The 24,111-nt window shown below is 37.3% G+C and overlaps 1 protein-coding gene across 5 annotated transcripts in view; it reads right to left on the bottom strand.

Moving 5' to 3' along the window:
• EPRS1 (glutamyl-prolyl-tRNA synthetase 1) overlaps positions 1 to 24,111 on the bottom strand; it is a 45,109-nt gene that overhangs the window by 4,701 nt on the left and 16,297 nt on the right. The window contains exons 9-32 of one of the 5 annotated variants that reach the window (XM_087776162.1): positions 23,664 to 23,835; positions 22,443 to 22,676; positions 20,891 to 20,975; positions 20,507 to 20,566; positions 20,188 to 20,208; positions 17,983 to 18,093; positions 16,209 to 16,345; positions 15,270 to 15,477; positions 14,740 to 14,852; positions 14,009 to 14,126; positions 13,540 to 13,911; positions 12,413 to 12,643; positions 11,480 to 11,728; positions 10,415 to 10,645; positions 9,097 to 9,362; positions 7,221 to 7,272; positions 6,155 to 6,364; positions 5,930 to 6,002; positions 5,055 to 5,134; positions 4,616 to 4,717; positions 3,788 to 3,943; positions 3,470 to 3,667; positions 2,941 to 3,114; positions 381 to 541 (exon numbers count right to left, since the gene is read on the bottom strand). In XM_087776162.1, coding sequence (XP_087632288.1) covers positions 381 to 541; positions 2,941 to 3,114; positions 3,470 to 3,667; positions 3,788 to 3,943; positions 4,616 to 4,717; positions 5,055 to 5,134; positions 5,930 to 6,002; positions 6,155 to 6,364; positions 7,221 to 7,272; positions 9,097 to 9,362; positions 10,415 to 10,645; positions 11,480 to 11,728; positions 12,413 to 12,643; positions 13,540 to 13,911; positions 14,009 to 14,126; positions 14,740 to 14,852; positions 15,270 to 15,477; positions 16,209 to 16,345; positions 17,983 to 18,093; positions 20,188 to 20,208; positions 20,507 to 20,566; positions 20,891 to 20,975; positions 22,443 to 22,676; positions 23,664 to 23,835 — 3,814 coding nt within the window. The remainder of the gene's footprint in view (positions 1 to 380; positions 542 to 2,940; positions 3,115 to 3,469; positions 3,668 to 3,787; positions 3,944 to 4,615; positions 4,718 to 5,054; positions 5,135 to 5,929; positions 6,003 to 6,154; positions 6,365 to 7,220; positions 7,273 to 9,096; positions 9,363 to 10,414; positions 10,646 to 11,479; positions 11,729 to 12,412; positions 12,644 to 13,539; positions 13,912 to 14,008; positions 14,127 to 14,739; positions 14,853 to 15,269; positions 15,478 to 16,208; positions 16,346 to 17,982; positions 18,094 to 20,187; positions 20,209 to 20,506; positions 20,567 to 20,890; positions 20,976 to 22,442; positions 22,677 to 23,663; positions 23,836 to 24,111) is intronic. The other 4 variants (XM_087776164.1, XM_087776165.1, XM_087776166.1 and 1 more) reach the window with 4 other exon arrangements.

Raw genomic sequence — 24,111 nt, 5'->3', positions numbered from 1 at the left:
ACTTCAACTACTGAAGTTTCTTGGACAACTTTGTATCTTTCAAAATTCCCTACCAAAAGCATCCTTCAGGAACAAATCCTGTGCATTATTATCCCATGAGCTATTTATGGTGTCTTTGTTTATTAATACTTTACATAAGTTCACAGAAGTATTTTTAAAAAGAAGTTCACAACCTTTAACATTCCGTTTCATGAACACAATAGGAAGCTTCTATCACTGTATGTGAACAAGTTTCAGAGGCAGAAAAAAGAAACGTCACAAACAGAAAGATGGGCCTAACCTGTCTTTCTGCATAGATGAACCAATAATGTGAGAAATTCTTCTGACAGGAAAAGTGCATCTGTGATTTGCACCGCTGTTTACTGTACCTCTCAATTTACCTGTTGTAAAGGTTAGCGTGGATCTCCTCCAAAATCTGCTTCAGTCTATCTTCTGCCTCGTGTTCAGAAAAGGTCAGCTTCTGTCCTGTGTCTCTTCTAACAGCTACAAACTGTTGGCTCTTCATGTCTCGTGGTCCCACTTCAACCCTGACTGGAACACCCTTCATTAAAAAGAGTTAGGATTCATAATGAATAAGTCATTCTTAGAAGAGTTCATTCTCTCTCTCTCTCTCTTTTTTTTTGTTGTTCTAAAGCCCAGTCTTAATATGGAATCACTTTACACATTTAGGTTTCTTCGAAAAAAAATCAGCATATATTCCACTGCTTTTATGCATTTCTGTCTTTCCCATCCACACTCTCTTCACTTGTGCATGATACCTTGCTCCAGCCTTGCTTCACTAGCTTGGAGACTGCATCTGTGCCAACACGCAAGTAATACTAAGACAATTAAAGCACAACTGAAACTACACTAAGACAGTTATCCCAGATAGTGCAAATCAAATTTTTAAAGTCTGAATGATTAAGACTTCTATAGTCATTTTAATGTTCTAGTTCATCCAATAGTACCTTTTAATTCTATTTTCACAGAACACTTTTGACTGTATGAACAGCAAATAGCAAAGGTTCTGTTAAATATAGCCCTAACATCAACATTAATTGCATAGAATATTTGACTACAAACAGTTGCTTTATTTATGTAAAGCTTTTATGCTCCATAAACTTTGGTGAAAAGAACCGTGTAATTTCTCATCTCCCATATGCCATCAGACAAAAAGAGTTTCCACTTTATTAGTCAGTTAAGAGTCTACTCAGTCTAACTTATTTTCTCTACATCCTGCTAACACGTCTCCCAAGCTGTACACATTCCTTCATGGGAAATGAAGAGACTAAGTGAGAGTGCGTTTTGGTGTTGGGTTCCCCGCTCCGCCCCCCAAGGGAAATCTAATCGGTAAACTAAAAGCTAAAAACATTCTACAGTGTTCAACAGGTGAACAGGAGAAGCAAAGACATTTACCCAAGCTTTCTACACATCTACATATCTTCAAGTTCACAGCTTCCAAAAGATTCTCTATACCTCCTCCACCCTTATTTATGCTAAAAAGACGAATAAGATAGTAAAACCTGTCTGAAGGGCGAAATATCTACTTCTACTGCAAAGCTACATAAAAAGCTATTCAAAACTGTAATTAACAAACAATTTAAACTGAACAAGTTTATGGCATACAAAAAAGCTGTCTCCATAATTAAAACTCATTGGAAAATATCTAGTATTTCTAATTGCAATACTACTTTCCAGTGAAAGAAGGATGACTAATGGTCACGTAGGAAGTCTTCCTAAGAAAGAGCAATGGAACTAATAATACCAGACATTATAAAACAAGTACCAATGACTTGACTCTTTTTGGAGGTAACATCAGAAATATGCCAGGCTGAAAAGTACATAAGGCAAAATACTTTCCAGTTCTTTCTTGTACTTCTTACTCCAGCACCCTTGTATTTTTTACCCTATGAAATTTCTAATCAGTACTCAATGAAATGAGTGCACTTTGCCTGCAATTAGCCTGAAGATGCAGTTTATGTATTATGCTAGACACATTAGTAGATTTTATAAGAAAACATCAAGGTTACCCCATGCTGTGCCTCCTTGATAAACCTAATTTTATTAAAAAAAATCTCCCAACATGGATTCACGGTATTAGAGCTCCATTTAAAAAATAAATATAAGGTTACACAAAGGGAAGAGAACTTGGACACAATGGGAACTTTCAACAACTCAGGGAGCTTCTATCATAGAATCATTTAGGTTGGAAAGGACCGTTAAGATCATTGAGTCCAACCGTTAACTTAACACTGCCAAGTCCACCACTAAACCATGTCCCTAAGCATCACATCTACACATCTTTTAACTACCTCCAGGGATGGGGACTCCACTGCTTCCTGGGGCAGCCTGTTCCAATGCTTGACAACCCTTTTGGTCTTACACTGAAGAGTAATATATTGAAACTAATTTCAAATTCAGAATGAAAATATGATCTCATAACATCACCCAATACATTATTCAATTTCTAATTACCATTGCTTCATTCTGTTCACTGTTTTTGTTTTACAAAAGCCTCTTATATTTGATGAAGCAGAACTGTTCCTCTCAAGTACTATATGAGGGGAACATGGTAATTTTGAAACAAAAAAAATTGTTCTTTTCTTTGTTGATGCTGTACAGGTTTATCTTCTCTGTTCCACTGTTGTGACCCTGGAGACACTTAAGTATTAGTACAAATTTTTAAACATGCAAGTAATTTGTACTATTAATTTCATTTTCTAGGTACATAAAGTGGAGACTTGGAAGTTCAAAAATTGCTAGTGACAAGCAAATCCTAGCAAACAGAACAAGTCTCAGAAAACATCTTTTCTTCATTTATTAATGAAAGTGATCACTGATCATCAGGCAGCAATTCTTCATTTAGATAAAATATTTGCCTTCAGAATACAAGGCACACATAACATGCCTCATACATACCCCACATATATGCTTCGAAACACCTCCTGGAAAGAAACGTACCTTAAGTTCCCAGTGGTTGAACTTCCAACCAGGTGAATAGTTGTCTCTTAAATCAGCCCGTACACGGATATTAACACTAAGCAGCCTATTACGATATTCATTACATTTCTTCAATAAAGCCTCTTTGTCCTCTTCAGAAAGGGAATTTGTAATACCACAGGGTATAATTACAACCTGCAATATAACATGACATGTACTTTATGTTATAAGAAAATTAGCTCCTAGTTATTATAAAAACTGAAAAACAATATTGTGGCCCTATGTCCCAGTGACTTCTTTCAAGTTCTCAGAAGTAAAGGATACATTTCCCTTTTCATCCAAATGATACAATTATTTTAAATAGATGGACTATTAAAGGGAGCTTGTCCACTGTAAGTACCCTAATGATTTGTATTAACTTCATAAAGCATGCTCTGTAATCAGACAGCTCCTATCCTATGTTAAGTCTTCCAGGTGCCCAATATGAAATGCTCATGAATTCCAAGACAGGAAAGGAAACAAAATGGTAGTTTAAGGCATTTTTACACACCTGAACACAGGCTACTCGAGGTGGGAGCACCAATCCCATGTTATCTCCATGAATCATCGTCATTACACCAATAGTTCGAGTTGTAATGCCCCAGGAATTTTGATAAGCAAACTGTTTTTCTCCTGGTTTCTTGGGATCTTCAAATACAATTTCAAACATCTTTGAGAAATTCTGCCCTAGATGATGCGACGTTGCTCCCTGAAATAGTTGCACACAGAAAATTCTACTCAATGGAAAGTTAAGTCTATCAAGCATCAGTTTAAGGCTTTCATATTACTGTATTTACTGAAAAAAAAAATTCTTCTAATAGATAAATACCTGGATAGCTCTTCCACTGGCAGATATAAATGCCTCTACAGTGGTTGTATAATCACCCCCAGCAAATTTCTCCTTCTCTGTCTTCCTTCCTTTCACAACAGGTATTGCTAGGAGATCTTCATACACTTGAGCATACAGATCAAGTATCTGCATCACCTATGATGAACATACTGTCTTAAGAATTACTCAGTACTTGCTAAATCATGAAAGATTTTTATATGCCAGAGTCTAAAATCTTAAAAAATTTAACAGTTTCTCAAGATTGTGATTAAAAACCAAGATTTCTTCAATTGCTTTAAACTTTGGCTGTTATTTTCTGTGAATCAAAGAGCTACAACTATAAACCATGACAGAAAACAAGAGTCACTGCAGAAATGCCAGTCCAATGGCTGTACTGACTTCTAGTTTCCACCTAAAAGTTTGAACATCTGCTAAGTAAATAAAGATAGGCCATGATACTCAATTAAACATCTGTCTTTCGGGGAAAGGAAGTGCTAAAATTTCTAGTGGTTAACATGTGAACGCATTATTTAGACTTTTAAGGAAAACAGATTTTTAAGGATTTTTAAGGAAAATCATTTTTAAGGAAAGCATTCTTTATATATCACACTCTTCAAACTCCCTATAATGTTTGAAGAGACTAAAGACTCAGACATAGGTTACATCTGAAAAAAAAAAAAAAATGGGTTCTAGTATACTTGGCATTTTTAATGAGAGCTCCCAAAAAAGAAGACAGATTTCTACCAGGTTCTAGTAAAAAGATTTGTTTGTGTTGCTATGGAGTAAGGTAACTTTCTTTCAGAAAGCACCAGCACATTTGCTTTTTACCTCCTCTGCTGCTTCTTCATATGTTGCAAATGCTGTGTGACCCTCTTGCCAAAGGAACTCACGAGTGCGAAGGAAAGGTTGGGGATGTTTGAACTCCCAACGCTGGAGGGGGGGAAATAAAAAAAACTGAACACCATAGTTAACACTAAAGTGTCAAATTATTGTTAAAAATAATGTTTATAAATAAGTATTAGAAAATTCTGAATAAAAGGTAAGAAGCCAACTATTTACAGATTTCTACTTAAATAATATAATCAACAATATACATTGATAAAGTATGTTTTATTAAAAACAGTGAGAAAAAAAAAAATCACATAAACCACATTCATACTTTTGCCATGAAATATGTGCTGTGATTAGCATCATCATGCCATGTCCACATAGAATAATTGTCCTACTTATGATACAGCAGTTACTCAGAAATCGTGTACAGACATACCACAACATTGCACCACTGATTAAGCTTGATAGGAAGATCCCTGTGTGACTGCACCCACTTTGCATAGGCAGGATACATGACTGTAAAAAGAAAGCAGCTTTGGGTCTCTGCACAACACAGCCAGTTTATGCTAAACCTTTCTTTTTGCTACATATAAGCATAAAATTGTCTGCCGTGACAACTATGCTTTTATGTTTAATTCTCTTTAAAACACATTTTTTGCCTTAACACATAACATTTTCACTGAAAGGAGTACTTTCACTTCGTCCAGTGTCTCTGCAAAAGAGCTTGCTTGACGCTGGTCAAAGTACAATCCAAAGCTTAATATCTAATGACACTGTGTTTGAGTCACTGGCTTAGGGTATGTAAATACATCTAGGTTCACAAATAAAAATTCACTGACCTCGAGATTTCAGGATGCTATACCATACCTGATTCAATTAAAAACTCATCCAGTCTTAGGTCTTAAAATGTTTGTTTAAATTACTCAGAAGAAATTTTAGTAAAAGCTAGTTTCACAGCTATAGTCAAAGTACATGCAAAACTGAAGTGAATTATGAGATGAAGAAATTTTCTTATAAACAATATAAAACAGACAATCAAACGTGTTTTTCAGTCAAAGCAAATCAGTGTTCAGGATATTAATGGAAAAATTTCTAGAGTGTACATTTCCTAGAAAAGTCCATTTAAGGGAATGTATAGTGTTGTGACATTTGCTACAAGCAGCAGCAGCAAATTTAGGAAATTTTGACAAGGAGTTATAGAAAACATTCTGAAGAATGGGTTTCCACTTTTCAAAAGGGATGCTTGTCTATCAGCTACACTATACCTCTAACTGTTTTCCTTACAGCCAAACTGCATGAAACAAGGTCTACCTGTTTCACTTGTGGGACGTACAGCAATCGGTTCAGCCAGATCTGTTTTCCCGGATCTTGTGACCCAAGCAACCTAAAGGAAGGGAAAAAAAAGGGGGGAGGGTATTTAAAAAAAAATAAAATTAAAAAAAACAAGTTTGAAACAAACCTGACTTTCATACTCAGCTGCAGACTAAGTGGTTGGGTTTTCTTGTACTCTGATTAAAATAATGTTTTGAAGTGTACCTCAGGAGCGAAGTCAGCAATATGAGTCTTCTCTTTCTCTAGGGCAGCCTGGGACACAAACATGGGGAAGTAACAGTTTTCCACTCCAAGTTTCTTGATCTCTGCGTCGAAGAAGTTCTTGATAGCTTCCCAAATAGCATAAGCCCAAGGACGAAGAACATAACAGCCACTCACATCATAGTATTCAATCATCTCTGATTTTGTGATCACCTTTCAAAAGATTATTTAGATATTGAAGTTTCAATTTCATACACAAAGAACATTCAGTAATTCAAGCATGTGGCATGCAATTCAAGAAGTCTCCTATTTAAAAGTCTTTATGCTCAAAAAGTTAGCAAAGATATGCTTTGAGATCGCTTTTGTTACCCATAATTAGAGAAAGTTAAGCAGGAACATTAAATTTAATAATAGATTTGAATAATGTAAACACTTAAATTGAATTCCATGAATCCAAGTAAGAGACAATAGCTAATTTCCAGGTACCAACAAACTGCACTTTTCTAAGAAATGTCTCTAGCTCATGTCAGAGAAGATTTTTATTCCTTAGGGTATATGAAAAATTATACTAGTGAGAGGCAATGTACACCACTGATATCCATTTGCAATCTTTCATAAGTAGGCTAATCTAAACCAATCATCCCTACTCTCGTTGTTTTGAACCTCCGGAGCCAGCAAACTCATTGCGTAACAACAGATACTAACTTTTGTTATACATCATTTTGAGGTGAAATAAAATTCCCAAGCCTGTGAAATTCCTATCACTTGACTGAAGTTTTGCACTCTTAATGAAAGACGAATTCATACATATATATATATGGGAGGGTGAAATGGTTGATGCTCATCCTTTATACAGCTTCCTAAATTTATTCAGCTCTTCAATCCAGGCACTTCTATTTTCAACCCTGATAGCAATGTAAGAAATAGAAAGAGCAAGTACTTTGTTTTGTATCAAAAAAAAAAAACCAAACACAAAAAACAGAAATACAAGATAAGATGTAAATCCAAAACAGATTTTGATTTATATGAGAACAAAATAAATCTTTAATTCAAGCTGATGTGCACTTACCTGAGAGAACCAGTCTGCAAGATTTTCTTCTTTTTTAGCTTCTAGACCCAGCCTACAACATTAGAAAAGAACCAGATTTGTGCTGTACAGCATTTAGCAGTGAAATTTATCCTAACCTTTTTTTCTTTTTTTTTCTTGGGGGGGCAAGGGGGAGGGACAGCAGAAAAAGTGGGGCATGGAACAGAATGTTTTAATTTTACTTCAGAAAGCTAGCTTTTCCCAAATTTTTTTCTGAGAGTTCAGTATGTATTGGCTAGTAGGAATTGCTAGCATTTCCTTACCTTGGCTAAAGAGAGTGTTTCATAAAAACAGCTCAGTTTCTTTTCCACTGTTTGAACCCTTCTAATTCTCATGTTGCATCAAAGAACCTCATAATGATGCATTAAAAAACCAAGCACCTCCAATAAGAACCTAAGACTAACCAGACTTGTGTGTAAGCTGTCTTACTCTTCATTTTAAAAATTTGTTACCTAGCTGGTAGCTACAATTTCAGGAAACATACGCAACTTGAATTCACCATGGATGTGAATGTCAGTCACACTGTTCAAGACAGAAAACTGATCCTACCACCAAAATAAAGATAACTAGTAAAACTCCAAGATTCTAAAGAAGGCTAAACTCATCCGACTCAAATGACAGTAGATAAAAGTCAAGTTTTTATATCTCTACAAACAGAGAAGTTTTAAGGGTGAAAAATGCATTTTTCTGGCATAATTTCTACACAAACTAGCCACACCTCTGTCTCTAACGTGCGATCTATGTATCTGAAACAGGAAATAAATTGTGCTGCATGATACATGCTGTGGAAAGACTTCTAAACTTTCAGGGTGGGAGCAGGAGAGGTGATGCACAGCAGTCATCACTGGGGAGTTCCACCATCAACAACAGCACTGCCTTGCTCTGGGTTGGGCTACATACTTCTTATGGTACTCGCATATCCTGGTTGAAGCTGGGATAATTTTCTTCCTAGTAGCTGGTATGGTGCTGTGTTTTGGATTTAGCATGAGAATAATGTTGGTAACACACTGATGTTTTAGTTGTTGCTAAGTAGTGCTTACACTAAATCAAGGACTTTTCAGCTTCTCATGCTCTACCAACTGAGAGGGCTGGAGATGCACAAGAAACTGGGAGGGAGCACAGCCAGGACAGCTGACCCAGAATGGCCAAAGGGATATTCCATATCATATGACATCGTGCTCAGTATACAAACTAGGGGAAAGCTGGCCGGAGGGCCGCTGCTTGGGAACTGGCTGGGCATTGGTCAGCGGGTGGTGAGCACCTGCATCGCGCACCACTTGCTTTGTATATTCTTTTATTATTATTACTACTATTTTATTTTATTTCAATTATTAAACTGTTCTTATCTCAACCCATGAGTCTTCTCACTTTTACTCTTTCAGTTCTCTCCCCCATATCCCACCAGGGGCAGGGAGTGAGCAAGCGGCTGTGCTGTGCTCAGTCGCCAGCTGGGGTTAAACCATAACATTGCAGTAAATATTTTGGAAACCCTGGTACAATGAAATAAGCATAAGGGGTTTATACTGAGCAAGATATAGCAGTACATTTGCAGAAGCAAATAAAGAAGCATTGCAAGTTCTCAATGACAGTAACAGTACCCACAGTAAGAGAGTGTGCACACTGCTTTATGCTTTTTACAGGCTAGGCAGAATTTTCCTCAGTAGGATGCTGAGGTACAATTGACACTAAATGAATATTGGTAACTTGCTTTTGGCTTGATCCTAAATATGAAAATGAACACAGTTATTTTGCAAATGTCCACACTTTCGAGTGAAATGAAAAACCCAAAAAACTCTAACTCTGAACAGAGGTAGACAGTTGAGGTTTCTAGCAAATAGATTAAAGACCACATCTTTACCTGGTTTGTTTCTTAGGGCCTTGACCCTCTCCTGATCCATTTGAGGCAAGTTCATTACCACTCTGTCCTTGCAAAGGTTCTTTTTTTGGGCCATCATTTTGCTTCTGTTGCTTACTCTGCTTTTCAGACTTGTTCTCTTTCTCTTTTTTCTTCTTGTCTTTGTCATCAGTGCCACTAGCAGAAACTGGTTTATAGTCAACTCCTGCAACAGACTTATACTGGGCCTTCAACTGAAGAAGTTCCTTAACAGCTGCATCTATCTTTTCCTTGAAGAACAAAAAAATAAAGATAAATTCATACAGAAATCACAGGAATAAAATCATAGAATCATAGAATCGTCAAGGTTGGAAAAGACCCTTAAGATCATCGAGTCCGACCGTTAACCTAGCACTGCCAAGTCCATCTATACCATGTCTTCAAGCACCGTATCTATCCGTTCTTTAAATACCTCCAGGGATGGAGACTCAACCACTTCCCTGGGCAGCCTGTTCCAATGCTTGACCACCCTTTCAGTGAAGAAGTATTTCCTAATATCTAACCTAAATCTCCCCTGGCGCAGCTTGAGGCCATTTCCTCTTGTCCTATCGCTTGTTACTTGGGAGAAGAGACCAACCCCCACCTCGCTACAACCTCCTTTCAGGTAGTTGTAGAGAGCAAGAAGGTCTCCCCTCAGCCTCCTCTTCTCCAGGCTAGACAACCCCAGCTCCCTCAGCCGCTCCTCATAAGACTTGTGCTCTAGACCCTTCACCAGCTTCGTTGCCCTCATCTGGACACGCTCCAGCACCTCAATGTCCCTCTTGTAAGGAGGGGCCCAAAACTGAACACAGTACTCGAGGTGCGGCCTCACCAGTGCCGAGTACAGGGGCACTATCACCTCCCTGGTCCTGCTGGCTACACTATTCTTGATACAGGCCAGGATGCCATTGGCCCTCTTGGCCACCTGGGCACACTGCTGGCTCATGTTCAGGCGGCTGTCAACCAACACCCCCAGGGCCTTTTCCGCCAGGCAGCTCTCCAGCCACTCCTCCCCCAGCCTATCTGAGCTCTATCAAAAAAATAAAATGGATCTATGTATGGTATTGTGGACATCCACACAGTGTTGGGGGAAAGATCTACAAAAGCCAATACTTAAATGCGTTAACATTTTAAGGACCATATCTGACAGGAATAATTTTAAAAGTATGTTTCAGATCTCAAAATTCAAATGCCGTCTATTCTAAATGTATATTTCTAATTCCCATAATCACACTGAATTTAAAATAGATTTTTAGATTTAAACACATATATATTACATTTTTATATTTCAGTATGTTTTTACCTTTTCTGCTTTTTCTGATTTCAATTTCCTAACTTCATCTCCTTGAAGAGCTACTTTGCTAAACAGGGCTTTCGCTTCCGGTGTGTCTGGACCACTGGGTACTGTGCTTGATGCCTGGGGCAAAGCACCTTGAGCTACTGGTGGATGTCCTGGCTTGTACTCCTGCCCAGTCTTTTCCTTGTAGTCAGCTTTTAGAGAAAGAAGGAGTTTTACTGCTTCATCTATTTCATCCTATATGGAGGACAAATAGCAAGATGTACTGGTGAGAATTAAAGACAGAATTGACAAGAAGCATTGATTTTTCAGGCTAATAAAATAAAATTTCCATCTAGCAATAAGCAGTGTTTTATAATTAGGGGAGGACTCAAATAATAGCTCTCCCCCAAGCAATGGGAGCATGTTTGAGAGCTGTTGCATAGTACCAGAATGTTCCCCTAGCTCACCTGGCCAGCTACAACCTGTTAATAGCAGAATCTACACTGAAAAATACAATAAACTGTTTTAGAAAAGGGCTTTTTCAAAATAAAAAACCAAACAAACAAAAAACCAACAAACAAACCCAACCCAGCACCAAAACCAATTCTGCAAGGTAGAAATATGGGCGGAAAAAAACAGCAGCTCCTGAAAACATATAGGTTTTTCTCATGTTCTTTTCCACAACTATCACTGAATTAGTCAAGTTTTGAAAAGTCTTGCTTTTGTTGCAGGACACTAGATACTTTTACCTTCACTTGTCCCAAATACAGCAAGAAAAAGCAAAATACATTAAAAACTTCTTCAAGGTTGCCATCTGCTATGCTTGTGCATATTCATCTAGATGCAAGAGGTTAAGTTTGACTTTCTACACCAGTCAAATTTAGAATTTGTATCTCAGAGTCAAGAAAGTACCCAGCATCAGAGTAGCCTTGTGTGGCATTATCAGACCATGCAAGTTTGATGGCTAAGCTATGACCCAGACATAAGGGAGTTTAGTACACTGTTTGATCATTACTTGGTGAAAGATTTCCCCCCAGTGGCAAAATGTGGTAAGAATTACAATCGCTTACTCTCTATTTACTATTATACCTTGGAAGCGTTCTCTGCTTTGAGTCTGCGTACCACTTCCCCTTGTTCAGCTACGTTATCATAAAGTGCTTTGCCATCCACTAAGCTACAGGGTGCCAAGTTACTGCAGCATACAGAAGATGGAAGTGTAGTAGAAGGTACACAAGGAGGAGCTGAAGGTGGATTTCCAGGCTTGTACTCTTGACCTGTCTTTTGTTTATACTCTGCTTTTAGATTTAAAAGAATTTTCACAGCCTCATCTATCTGTTCCTGAAGCAAGAAAGGAAAAACAGCAGTTGCAGATAAAGAGAGAAACAACAGAGATGCAACACAATAGCCAAGATAACATAACCTTTACTAAAATGGCACTAACATAGCTGTTGTAGTAAAACTTCTAGAGCAAACTTGTTAGTATAAGTTGTCATTATTGAGTTCTGTGGTAAAACTTTTTAGCCAGAATACCTACGAGTTGCACATCAAAGGACCTAATCAGGCAGTATATGTAAGGGCTGATTTCTGTGCAATGAAAGCTTCCCATGTAGGCAGCTTAGTTCCCTGCAGTTACAGCAGTCCATGACTTTGTATACTGGAGAATGGCAGCAAATGCTCAGACTCTGAATAAAGAATGGTTCCCTGGCCACTATCAAATTAATACCAAATTTATTATTGCTATTCTAGCTTTCAAGTTACAGCCCTTTTTTCAAGTTACTGCCTATATTCTGCTTCACTTATATTGCATCACTAAAAAAATTACTTGTTTATTTTCCAGATTTTCCATGCACTATCACAGAACTCATGAAGTCAGCCGTACAGCTTAAGACAATTTGGGAAAGCACTTCACAGAATTTGAAAGTGCTTGCTTATATTTTGTTCCTCAAGTTTCACAAAACCTGTAACTAGGTTTTAGTCTGAACTGAAAATATTGTTCCACTCAAGTATTCACTGCTACTACACCTTTGAAGCTTTCTCTGATTTAAGTTTGCGGACCGCTTCGCCTTGTTCAGCTACTTTGTTGTATAGAGATTTGCTGTCTACTGGACATGGGGATGGAAGAGTAGAAACAGGAGAAGACTGAGGAGGGACAAAGGCCACAGGCGGGCTTCCAGGTTTGTACTCCTGGCCTGTCTGTTGTTTATATTCTGCCTTTAGGGATAAAAGGACTTCCACAGCAGCACCTATCTCATCCTGAAAGAGAAAGGAAGGGGCAGAAAGAAGGAGGAACAAAGACAGAGAGATATAAGACTCCGAAGTGCACCTTAAATACTTTTATGAAAAGACCTACAGTTTATGTGCAGCTATTCCATTTTCTGAACTATTTAGTAAAGTTGTTCAGAGAATTTTTCTCTACTACTTTCCTACTTTAACAAAGTAACTCCTGTTAAGGGATATACAACCCTAATAGTCCTAAATAAAATTATAACAATAAATTAGTTTAGATCTTCCCATTTATTTAGATTTTATAGTGCCACCAAGATACTATTATGAACAGTATTTAACCACCAGACAAAGTGTGTTATTTCCCATCTTTTCTTGCTCTGCATTAGAAAGAACAGGAAGAAAACAGCTACTAGTAGCTATGCTTTCTATGCTCGGCTCCAGACAGGAAGACGTTTCAAAAATATCTGTCGTATCTGGATCTTTACTTTCTTTTTTCCATTCTGTATTTTGTTTTTGTTTTGTTTTTAAGGTGTAAATAGCAACAAGGCAATCCTATGAAGTCGCATAATTCAACCATATTTAGTTAAATAAATACTGCAGGACACTTCAACCCCAAGGACCAGATTTCGATACTTAATCAACTCATGCTGTGGGGTGAACCCTGTCCACATTTCAGAACAGCAGTCTAAGAAATATAGGAATTTACTTGCATCTTTATGCGTATTAACACAAACTTTGTCATACCCATCTAGCTAAAAGATAAGTATTGGAAAACACAAGCCTTGACAGAACAGAGCCCAGTCCAAATGACGATCACTATGAAAACATGGAACCATAAGCACCCATCCACCTCCACAGACAGAGGACAATGGGCTATGCAAACCCAAACAAACAACAAAAAAAAAATCAGTTTAATCAGCCACCTTAGGTGCTTTCCCAGCTTTCAGTTTTCGGACCACTTCTCCTTGCTCTGCTACTTTATCATACAGAGCTTTACTGTCCAGGGTACCAGAGGTCTCAAGCTTCGAAGACTGTTCAGTTACAGATACTGGAGGATTTCCAGGCTTATACTCCTGACCTGTCTTCTCTTTGTATTCTGCTTTCAAGGCCAGCAACTGTTTCACAGCTTTATCAATGTCTTCCTTTGCTGCCTTCTTAGCTTTCAAGTCACGAACTATATCACCCTGTGCAGACACCCTGTTGTAAATGACCAGGTGACCATCAGATACAGTACAGGTTGGAGTAGAGTTATCACTAACAAGTGGAGCAGATTTTCCTTTTACAGATGAACTAGCCTTAAAAAAAAAAAAAAAAAAATTAGCATGATAATCTTGTACAGTAATAGATGTACAGTAATACACTTTATGGCACTTTTCTAAAACACAAGTTTACCTCTTTCTTTGCAGTTTCAGCTTTAGTCTTCTCTTTTGACCCAGATGTTGGCATTTCCTTAGTGTGTCCATCAGGGATGTAAATCAAAATGCACGGGGCATCTTTACAGCTGTAAGGACTATAACAGGATTTATAGAAAACACAACAATAAAGGAAATACAAGATACATATGAAATGTCTATTGAAACAAATGTTCTACTCTTTCTAGAAGATGCTCTGGGACAACTGCAAGTTTATCTTTGTACACGATTGTAGTTAGCCAAATTGACATAATTGGGGATCTGCATTGATTCCTGTTACATACCAGTATTCTTTATGTTATATTATTATGCTGAAATACAGTGTAATTTAGTAATTTGGTAGCTTGCTAAAGAACTGTTACAATTAAATACTATGTGCACACTCTAAATGGGCAAACACCTATTTTATTCCGTAACATTGTTCCTTAATTTATACACTTAGAATCACAAGGAAACCATGATCTCTTTACTAAGTCCAGGTAGCCGGGGGTGCACCGAAAGTGCCATGTGCTTGGCTTAGTTTGAAGACATAGGAGCTTACAAGCTAGAAGCTGTGGCAGTCCACAGAAATATTCCACAGAAAGGTCACAGTAAAGGGGAACATTTTTGCAGGCAACATTACTCTTGCCAATGCATGTGTGAAAACATTAAAACACAGCAAGATAAAACAAATTCTGTGAAGTCTGCTTAGGCCATTCTCAGGTAGCTTACCTCACTGGCTCATAGGGTTGATCACAAATAAAGAATCCTCTCCTCTGAAGTTGTATGATGTCCCCTTTTTTTAACTCCCTAAGGCAAGGATCACCTAACATCAGTTCTTCTTGCTGTAAGTGTTAAAAGAAATCAGTCCAAATCTAACAGAGCACAAGAAATAGTAAGGAATACAGTAGAGCTGTTGAACGATAGTGGTGATTTTCTGATTTATTCCAGGGGCAGCAGAACATGTACTCGCAATAAGATGCCATATCGTAACAATGTATCAAGACAAAAACTCAAACTATTGGTCACAGATGTGTAAAAGCCACATAACGCCTGAGAAAAAACATGAGTCAAATTTTATAATTTTGTAATTATGAGAGGTTAAATGGAAAACACGGAAACTAGATACACCAGCATATGATTTACTTGTCTGACAAATGAAATCTTAAGATTAAAAAAAATGTAATTCGAAATAGTGATGGCAAAAAAAATAACCAAACATTAAGCTTTGTGGAATAAACGGGGACAAAAAGATCACTCACCTTGCTATTTCGGTTGATATATTGCTTGAAATCTTCATCTTTACCTAGAACTGGCTTAGTGATCAGATGCTCATAATTAACACAGACAGTTGGGATGAGTGGTGCACGTGGAGTTTCTGCTAACCAAGTGATCTTAGTCGTTTTTTTGAAGTCCTTATTCTCTAAGTTCAATTTGGCATCGATGGACACAATTTTTCCACTTGAATTTCTACAGGAAAACAGAAATTATAAGAGTAAAGCCTAAGTGATTTGTTCTCCTTTTATACTACAGCTCATCAACAGATACACTGAAAAACAAGTGTTCAGAGCTCATTTTTGAAGTGTGGGAGACACACAGGAAATGAAAGAGTGTATTCACTCCTGTTGAAGATCTCCTTTAATTTTGATTTCTTACATATAAAGAGACAGTAAGGAACACGGGAAATAAAATCTCTACTTATTTATGTTCTCTGTCCTGGCTCACCCCATTCTGCCACTGTCTCAACACAAGCATTTCAAAGATACTATGATGACATTAATGGTCTCCTTCCCCCACCTTAACAGTTCAGCAACTGAAATTGTGATAGCTGTAGTTTTTTAGCATGCAAAAGCAGGTGTTCATTACAGAGTGAAAGTTGTTAAAATACCAAGTGGTTTTCTTTTTGTCTGAAAAACCTGTTTCACAGTAGAAATAGTACCACAGATACATGGAGAACACCAGATGAGAGGGACACACAGTATCAGGACTGACTGGTGATTTCAGACCTGAATTGACAGTAAAATATGCTCTATGCTAAAACGCTGTTTTCTGACATATTTCAAAGCAGATATTTATATACAGAATCATAGAATAGACATATATGGACAACCATTAATGTTTTACTGTTTCAAGCTACCTATTACAAAAACCAACAAAAAGCTGAAAAGCAAATAGTAATTTCATCTCCCAGTATTTGTTACCTGTTTAATTTAGTGATGATAATATTGCCCCAATTTATGAACGTAACCACCTCGCCCTCTGTCAGGGTCTCTGCATCTGCACCCTCGATCAGGACTCTGGAGCCATACCACACAGGTTTCAACCCAACATCAGCATTCTGTGAATAATAATTTTTATTTCAAAGGAGAAACTGTTATTTATATAAGCTGACAAAATTTAATGCAGTGCCAAAACATTGCTTTATTTATGACAGAAGACAGATGAAGACAGAAGACGGACAATGACAGCAAGGCAAAGCTATAGTATTCTTCCACAACTCACTCAGGTTTCTGGTTCACAAGTGTTGCATGCGTTCCTCTGACAGTACACTCAAAAAAATCCTATCTCTTATCTAATACTAGCTCCAGCACAACCGATAGCATACCCCATTTCCTTAAGGTCCATATATCTTTAAGATCTTACAGGTAAAAACTAAGCAAGTTTTTCTCAAGTTTCCATTTTGCTATGCAAATTCCCTTAAAAAATAATTTCGTAACTTTCTTTTTTGCTTTTTTATATAGCTAATATGGAAACCAACATAGAGCTTCTCTCAGTTGCATAGATTTTTAAAGATAGAAATTGGAAATATGTCGCTTATAACACTAAAAATACTCAGCTTTAAAGCATCTCGACAATGGAGATAAACTTTTTAAAAAAAAAAAAAGGGCAGACAGCTCGGAGTTCAGATTTTTTCAACTGATAAGGACTTTGAAATTTGTTTCTTCTGGTCAGTGCTTACTTCATTATATACGGGAGGCAGCATTTTTAATGTCAATGTTTTAATATGCTGGCTTGCATCTGACCAAACTTCAGACTTTTTGACTCCTAAAGAGTCACAATTCTCACTTGCATCTGCTCCAAACCTGTTTCCTTGTTTATCTGCCATGGGGAAAAGGGCAAACTAGATATCCACCTCTCGGTTACAAGAAATGGCTCCAGGAACACACAGAGCAACAAAATAAAAACAAATAAATGAAGCAAAACCTCAACAACATTCACTTGTTTCTCAGTATAAGTGTGATATCTAAGGGATGCTTTCAGTGAAGCTTAAGTACAATTTGAGATGCTGCACTCAAAGGAAAGCATCTTTCCTAACTGTAGTGCCAAAAAAGAATTGTATGAGTAACACATCCCCCTTCTTAAGGGATATTATTCTGTTTACTGGATACTAAGAGTATCACATTAGCAAGTTCTTAACTTTTGATAATAACTATTTGCTATCCGAATTCAAAAGTCATATTAAAAAAATCCAGAGATTGGCAGAATTAACAAGTTAATACATCACTTCTCTACATAAGTCTAATTTCATAAACTATTTTAAAGAAATGTCCTGCATTCCACACTCTTACAGATAAGCAGTATCTGCTGTATTATACTCATAAAATTTTATTCAAACTTTACATTTAAACTTCTCTGTGAAAGTTAGTATCAAACAATAATAAAAACTGTCTGAGCATCACTCCATACTTGTAGCATCTCACCTCTTCCGAAAACTCCCAGAGATGCGTTTCAATGCACTGTCTATATGCACTCTACATATTTACAAAATCAGGTTCCCACATCCTCTTAACAGAACAAACACATTTGGTAGTTGCCAACTTTTTGACAATTCTGTGAAAAAAGTACACCTTAGTTTTATCTCATGCTGTCTGAGCAAGTTAAAACCAGGACTCTCCTTGCTGACTGCTCCAAGCCAAGGTACTTCCAACCTTACTGATCTGCAATACAAGAATATTAAGAGAGTAAAGCAAGAACCTTTGGATGTTTAGCCACTTCTTTCATCTCCTCTTGAGCTTCAGGAATATTTACTGGGACCACTGCATCTTTCAGTAAAGCAGTGTACCGAGGTGCTACTGGGTCTATAACCTACAGAAAACAAATGAGGGGGATCATGACTATATGACATTGACAGAGAAATGAGATGTTGTATAAAACAACCACCACCAAAAAGGAATATTAACTGGTATTCTTTATGTTACTGCATTTTTTTATGTTTGCTTTACTGTTACTTTAATCCAAAGCTATAGAAGAGAAAAGCGAGAAAACAGTGGTAATACTTCACAATTTCCCATCTTTACCGAAATATTTTGAGTAAAAACTATGGATTGGGTACTACTGACACCAGAAGTAGCCCAAATTATGAGCTAATGCCTCACAGGGAAGACAGCAAAATTTACTTTGAGATCGTTTTACTATGCACATAGGCTATTACATCTGGACCACTTTCTCTCTATGTAGCTGAATTTAAAGCAATAATTTAGCAGTGCAGTTTATTCTTTTTCCAGCAGCACAAGACCTGATCCCATACTCGTTTTCCATGTCAGTACTCCAGCAGAATCAGGGACAGACTTGGCTATAGAGGAAGCACAAATTAAGTCTGCAATTTTAATACAGACGCATTAGATACTATAATAAGGCAACACCATAACATTGATTTCATCAGGATTTCTACAACATGAGTTTGGCAAGAAAAAGATACCACTAAAATGTCGTCTTATATTTTTATTGTCCATTTTCAAACTCAGCTGACATAGTTTTTCACAGCATTTTTCATACCTGAAATACTGGTTTGACAAACTGTTCAGAGGCACTTAAAAACATAATTCAGGTAAAAGAGTTGTCTAGGTCCAAAAGGAATATCAGAGATCTACCAGTTTAACTAGAAACTAACACAAAGGAAAACACCTGCTTTTATTAATATACAGTGACTTTTCTTCTCCTTAGTTTATTCCTGCTCATGTGAAAAACTACATGGCAATTTTAGAAAAAAATATTTAGCATCCGATTACTTGACATTAGCAAGTAAGGTGATATGATATACATTTGAAGATATACCTTTAAGAAGGCACTCATTTGTAAGTTCATTATCACTGAAGTCAGGCTCCTAAATGTTAAACACTCATTTTAAAAAAGGACTTCTGTATTTATCTCAAAATATAGGTGTGTGATTTAATATCATAATTTTGATAACTAAATGACTGATTTTTACAACATTATTACCAGGCTCTTTATTTTACTCATTAAAACTCACAATCCTTCCTCAGACAACAGGTGTTAAAAAGTCAGTAGCATAATTACAGGATAACATATAAAATAAGAGCTCTCACACCAATGAAGTCTTTGAGCTCAGAACTACTACCTGCATGCAACCAACTGTTTTTGCTCGTATTGCAGATTGCAAACTATCTGCACAGATACATGTAAACAAAATTGGCTAATAAATATGGTGCTGTCCAAGGAGTTGAGTCAGAGGTCTAAGAAACTCAGTTTAAAAGCCAATTCAAAAAATGAGCCCTGACGGTCCATTGTGGACTCCTCCCCAAAATCCAATTCTTAGTCATAAATATATTTATGCAGCAACAGAAAGAACCAATTCATAAACCTTTGTGTATGTAGCCAACCAAATGCAAAATACATGAAGAAATACAAGACACATGCCAAACAAGCAAAAACTACTTAAATGAACAGATCTGGGTACTATCTAAGCAAAACCAAGCAGGAATCCCAATGCAAAATAACAGGTGTTTCCACAATCACACAAAATATGCAATCAGCATTATAACAATTCGCCTTATTATAGTGTCCAAGCATCCGCTGCCAGAAAGCAACTAATCATGTCAAGATGCAATATTCCTTATTTGACATTCAGTCAGAAACATCAGCAGTGCTGGCTTTATCTACATAGGCAGTATACCCAGTGCGTTAGTCCTTTTGCCACAGAAAGGAAAAGCGGCCAACGTGAATCAAATTGAGTAAGATTTGTGTTTACATTAACAAATAAGCCAAACCAGAAATGGGCAGCCTTTTAAAACTAGGAATAATGCATTTTCAGTGGGTTTGTAGAGCTCCTGTTATATAAGCAAATGTGACTGTGCTATGAAGCTGCAAAATGATAGCTTATGCTACGTATGCTTACAGCACTGTAAGCTATATGCTAAGGTAAAAAGCATTAAGTAATACCTTCTTACAGATAGCTCGCAGCTTGAAAGCAGAAAAATGAAATGCAGTTTTCATATCAGATTTTACAGCAAATATCATTATCTTTCCCCATACTACTAAGTAAGGCAGGTAAGTATTGGTATAGGAGAATCAATAGGATTAGTGCTAGATCAGGTTAGAAAGGGGGGGGGGGACATTCCATTTTCCTGAAAGTATGCTAAATGATGCAAGATATTGCAACTGCTACTTGTTGTGATAAGCACTCCAATGAACGCTGGATTCTCTACGTATCCCAGAAAGAAGATATCAGGAGTAGCCTCAAATTCAAGTAAGCACATACCTTTTTGTTAAAGGACCAAATTTTATCCCACTCCATATTCACGACAGATCGAGAGGAACCCTGGAAAAAAAACACATTAATATAAATATTCTAGCTATTAGATCCATTTAAAACAAAGGCCTTTAAAGGCTACAAACCCTCTACTGTTTGTATTCATCAAAACAGTTTAGAAAGGCATCTTGAGCTTGCAAAATATACACTTTTTAAAATAAGGAACCTGCTACCCCATTTTGCCAGTGTTAATATTGTTGAGGCAGTACACATAAAAGCAGCTAACTTTTCAAAGAAGAAACCTCCCAGTGACAAGTACTTTGACTGAAGCTTCACAAAAACTTGTCCTTACAAAGTGAGATTCAAAGAATCAGAAGAGAAGAAAACACCCACCTGAGCAGCAATAAACTGTTTTAGCCCTTCAACTGTCATGCCTCTTCTTAGGACACCACGCACAGTGGGAAATCTTGGGTCATCCCTGGTAGAAAAAGATGTTTCATCAGTATCGCATGCTAAGTTCTACCTATTAGTCAGACTGATCAAAAACTTTACTAATACTGCCACGCATGAAAGGCCCAGTGTCAGTGTATTTGGCTTGTGTGAATTAAGAGCTAGATGAGAAGACCCAACTGAAAAGACTGAACTCTTATCCGTACAAAATGCGTGGTGCAGATTTTCTTCTACTTCACCCCAGGGGGGAAGCCATCTCTTGGTGAAGAGGCTCATCTCCGATATCTATTCAATCTTAAGTCCCTCAAAAACTGGCAAGGCAAAAGTTATGTTCCTATCACTTTACTTCCTTTTCAATGGCACCTGAATAATGGAACCTGAAACAACAGGGCTTGATTCTTTCTTGCTCAAGAGAAACCAGAAAAAGATGAGTGACAATGACGATGTTATCTCTCAATGACGTAAGTGATAGAATTCTGTGGTTTTCTTCTCTTATGCAAGAAATAAAAAGGCCTAATCTGAAATGTAAAAAATGTGTTGGTGGGAACACGAATCAAACCTCACTGAGGACCTAATAGGGAGGGAGAGGTCATCATAAGACCAGCTACACCTCTAGGGAAAAAAAAAAAATTAAAAAAAATAAAAAAAGAAGTCTGGCTCTACTAGAGTGGCACCATGCATAAGCTAGGAATCTAGGCTTCCAACACAGCTGAAAAATAAAACCAAGGGAAAAAAAAAGCACACTTGGCACACCTAAGCAAGACAACTAGGCAGCCTAGAAACTTGTGTAAAATGATGCTCCCATAGGCTGAGCACAAAATCACTCAAAACCAGTCCAGGAAAAACACTACAAGCAGTTATCTGACTTAGCATTATCCATGGATTTCTTCAGACTCCTGTACTATGAGGAGAAGACTTCAGATGGTTTGCTCTCACAGCTAGCCCATGAACAAAGAAGCACCCTCTCTAGACTCCCAACTACTTGCAGAAGTGTAAACCCACGGCTCACCCTTTCTAGGAAAATACTTAGGCTACTAGGCCACTGAGCACCATCTGCAGAAATCCAGTTAACATGAAAAAAAGAACAGAAAGAAAGGAGGGGGAGGGCAGGCAGGAGGGAAGTAGGACGGATTTGACTAGATGGATAGGACCAGAAGTTCTTCAATTCAGGCCCCCTTCTGGTATTCCTCAGGAATGTATCTGATGACTCAGATTGGAAAATGCGTAAGTAGCACCCATAGCAAGAGCCAGAGTCCAAAAATAAGCTACCTCATGTTTATTACAGGATATGAGTGTGTACGTACACAGTTACTGCAGAGTAGTAAACAGACACATTGTACATGCAGAAGCCACTGTAATTAATCTATGTTCTCAAATATTGTTTAAATATTCATTCCTGCTGCTGTGATGTCTGAGCACTGTCCAAAACAGAGAATGCATGCATCAGTCAGGAGTATCTTAAGGAACGATGCTGAACTACAACCATGTAACATACCATCCATCCACAAGCCCTTCGTTGACAAACCACGTAAGCTTTCTCTTAGAGAGCACAGTGTTGTTGAGGTTTAGACGGCTATACTCCCATATATAAGGTTTCCTTATGCCCAGTGCCTCAATGATCCAGTAGAATTGTTCATCTCTGTCATGGTACTCAGTTGTTCTCAATGCATGTGTGACACCTTCAATACTGTCAACAATGGGGCAGGCAAAGTCATATGTGGGATAAACCCTGAGAATAAAGACCTTCAATTAGCAGGACAGAAGAACAAAACACTTTCCTCACATGTAAACATTTAAACTAAGCATAATTTATATTTATCTATTATAAATATTTATAATCTGTAATCCTGAAAACTTTCAGATCAAGACTAAAATAGCACATACACAACGAATTGTTCATAAAAAGATCCAGAGGGCAATACATTTTTAAAACAAAGAAAGTCTTCAAGAAATTAATTGATCATAGCCTTAATATTCAAGACTAAAAAAAAAAAAAACAAACCCTACACTGCTACTGTTCTTTTCAAACACATACAATGCTGACTTATAGGGTTTTTTTTTTCCTTAAATATCAAAAAGAATCATTAGTTGACTGAATAATGTGCAAAGCTTTCATGTTTAAAAACAAAACCCTACCCACAGACGTAGCTTTACAGACACTAAATGGATGTTTGCAAAAGGAGTTGTATAGCTGGAAACAGAGGTTTCAAATAAGCACTGAACCACAGCCTTGAACAACTGCGTAGCCTTACTTCAATGCACAATGTAGTAATTCTCATTCTGCACAAAGGCAGCAGTTGCTGTGAAAATGGAAGCAGCCACTTAGGTAAGTAGATCAAGGATATTTTGCAGCAATATAAAAATGTAGCCATGTAAAATTGCCATGGTTCTGTTTTAGCTCCAAGAGCTAAAGCAAACAGCTTTGTTGTCCAAGATGCAGCCATTAAGTCTTAATTCATGTTTTGACTCAAAGGTCTTCACTGACATACAATGTATTTACAGACCAAAACTGAAATAGTATTCACTGCTGACATGATGGCCAACTCACGCATTTTAAAAGTCATTTGCAGAAGTTTCAGAAAGTCAAAAGACTCATTACATATTCGGACTGAAAAATGCTAGCAGGTTCCAAGTATTAAAAGAAGTTTACTAAGGAATGGTAAATGTCCTGAAAAGAGCAAAAGTCACAGGCCACACAAAGAGGAAGTGGACATACTTGTAGGTACTTCCAGTACGTGGGTGAGGCTGGTTTTTACAACGATAAAGAGTTGGATCCCTCATACATCCATTGTTACTACTCATATCTATTTTTGCTCGTAGACAACAAGTTTGTCCATATTCTGTTCCCTTTTTCATTTCTTCCCACATTTGTAGATTCTTATTAACACCTAAGAACAATAAAAATAAATAATTTTCTAAGGTATTATGAAGTTGATACAGAACCATGTTTTATTACTGCAGTAAGAAAAAGCAGCATCACACCGCTCCATCTTTAGACACCAGAATTCATTTTCACACATTTTACATTTTGAATTTTTTAAAAGTGGTAATGAATGGTGATGAATTCATACATACACAAGTTTACTGCACCTGTCTAAATGTACACTTATTCCAGCCTTGCAGAACAAAGCACTAAACACTTCCAAGTTCCTATAAGGACCTTA

The sequence above is a fragment of the Nipponia nippon genome, unplaced genomic scaffold, assembly GCF_047370975.1.
Source record: "Nipponia nippon isolate SJK-2023a ecotype South Korea unplaced genomic scaffold, ASM4737097v1 scaffold_4, whole genome shotgun sequence".
Lineage (NCBI taxonomy): Eukaryota > Metazoa > Chordata > Aves > Pelecaniformes > Threskiornithidae > Nipponia > Nipponia nippon.
The sequence above is the reverse complement of the archived record's forward strand: the minus strand, read 5'-3'. Positions and strand labels throughout refer to the sequence as shown.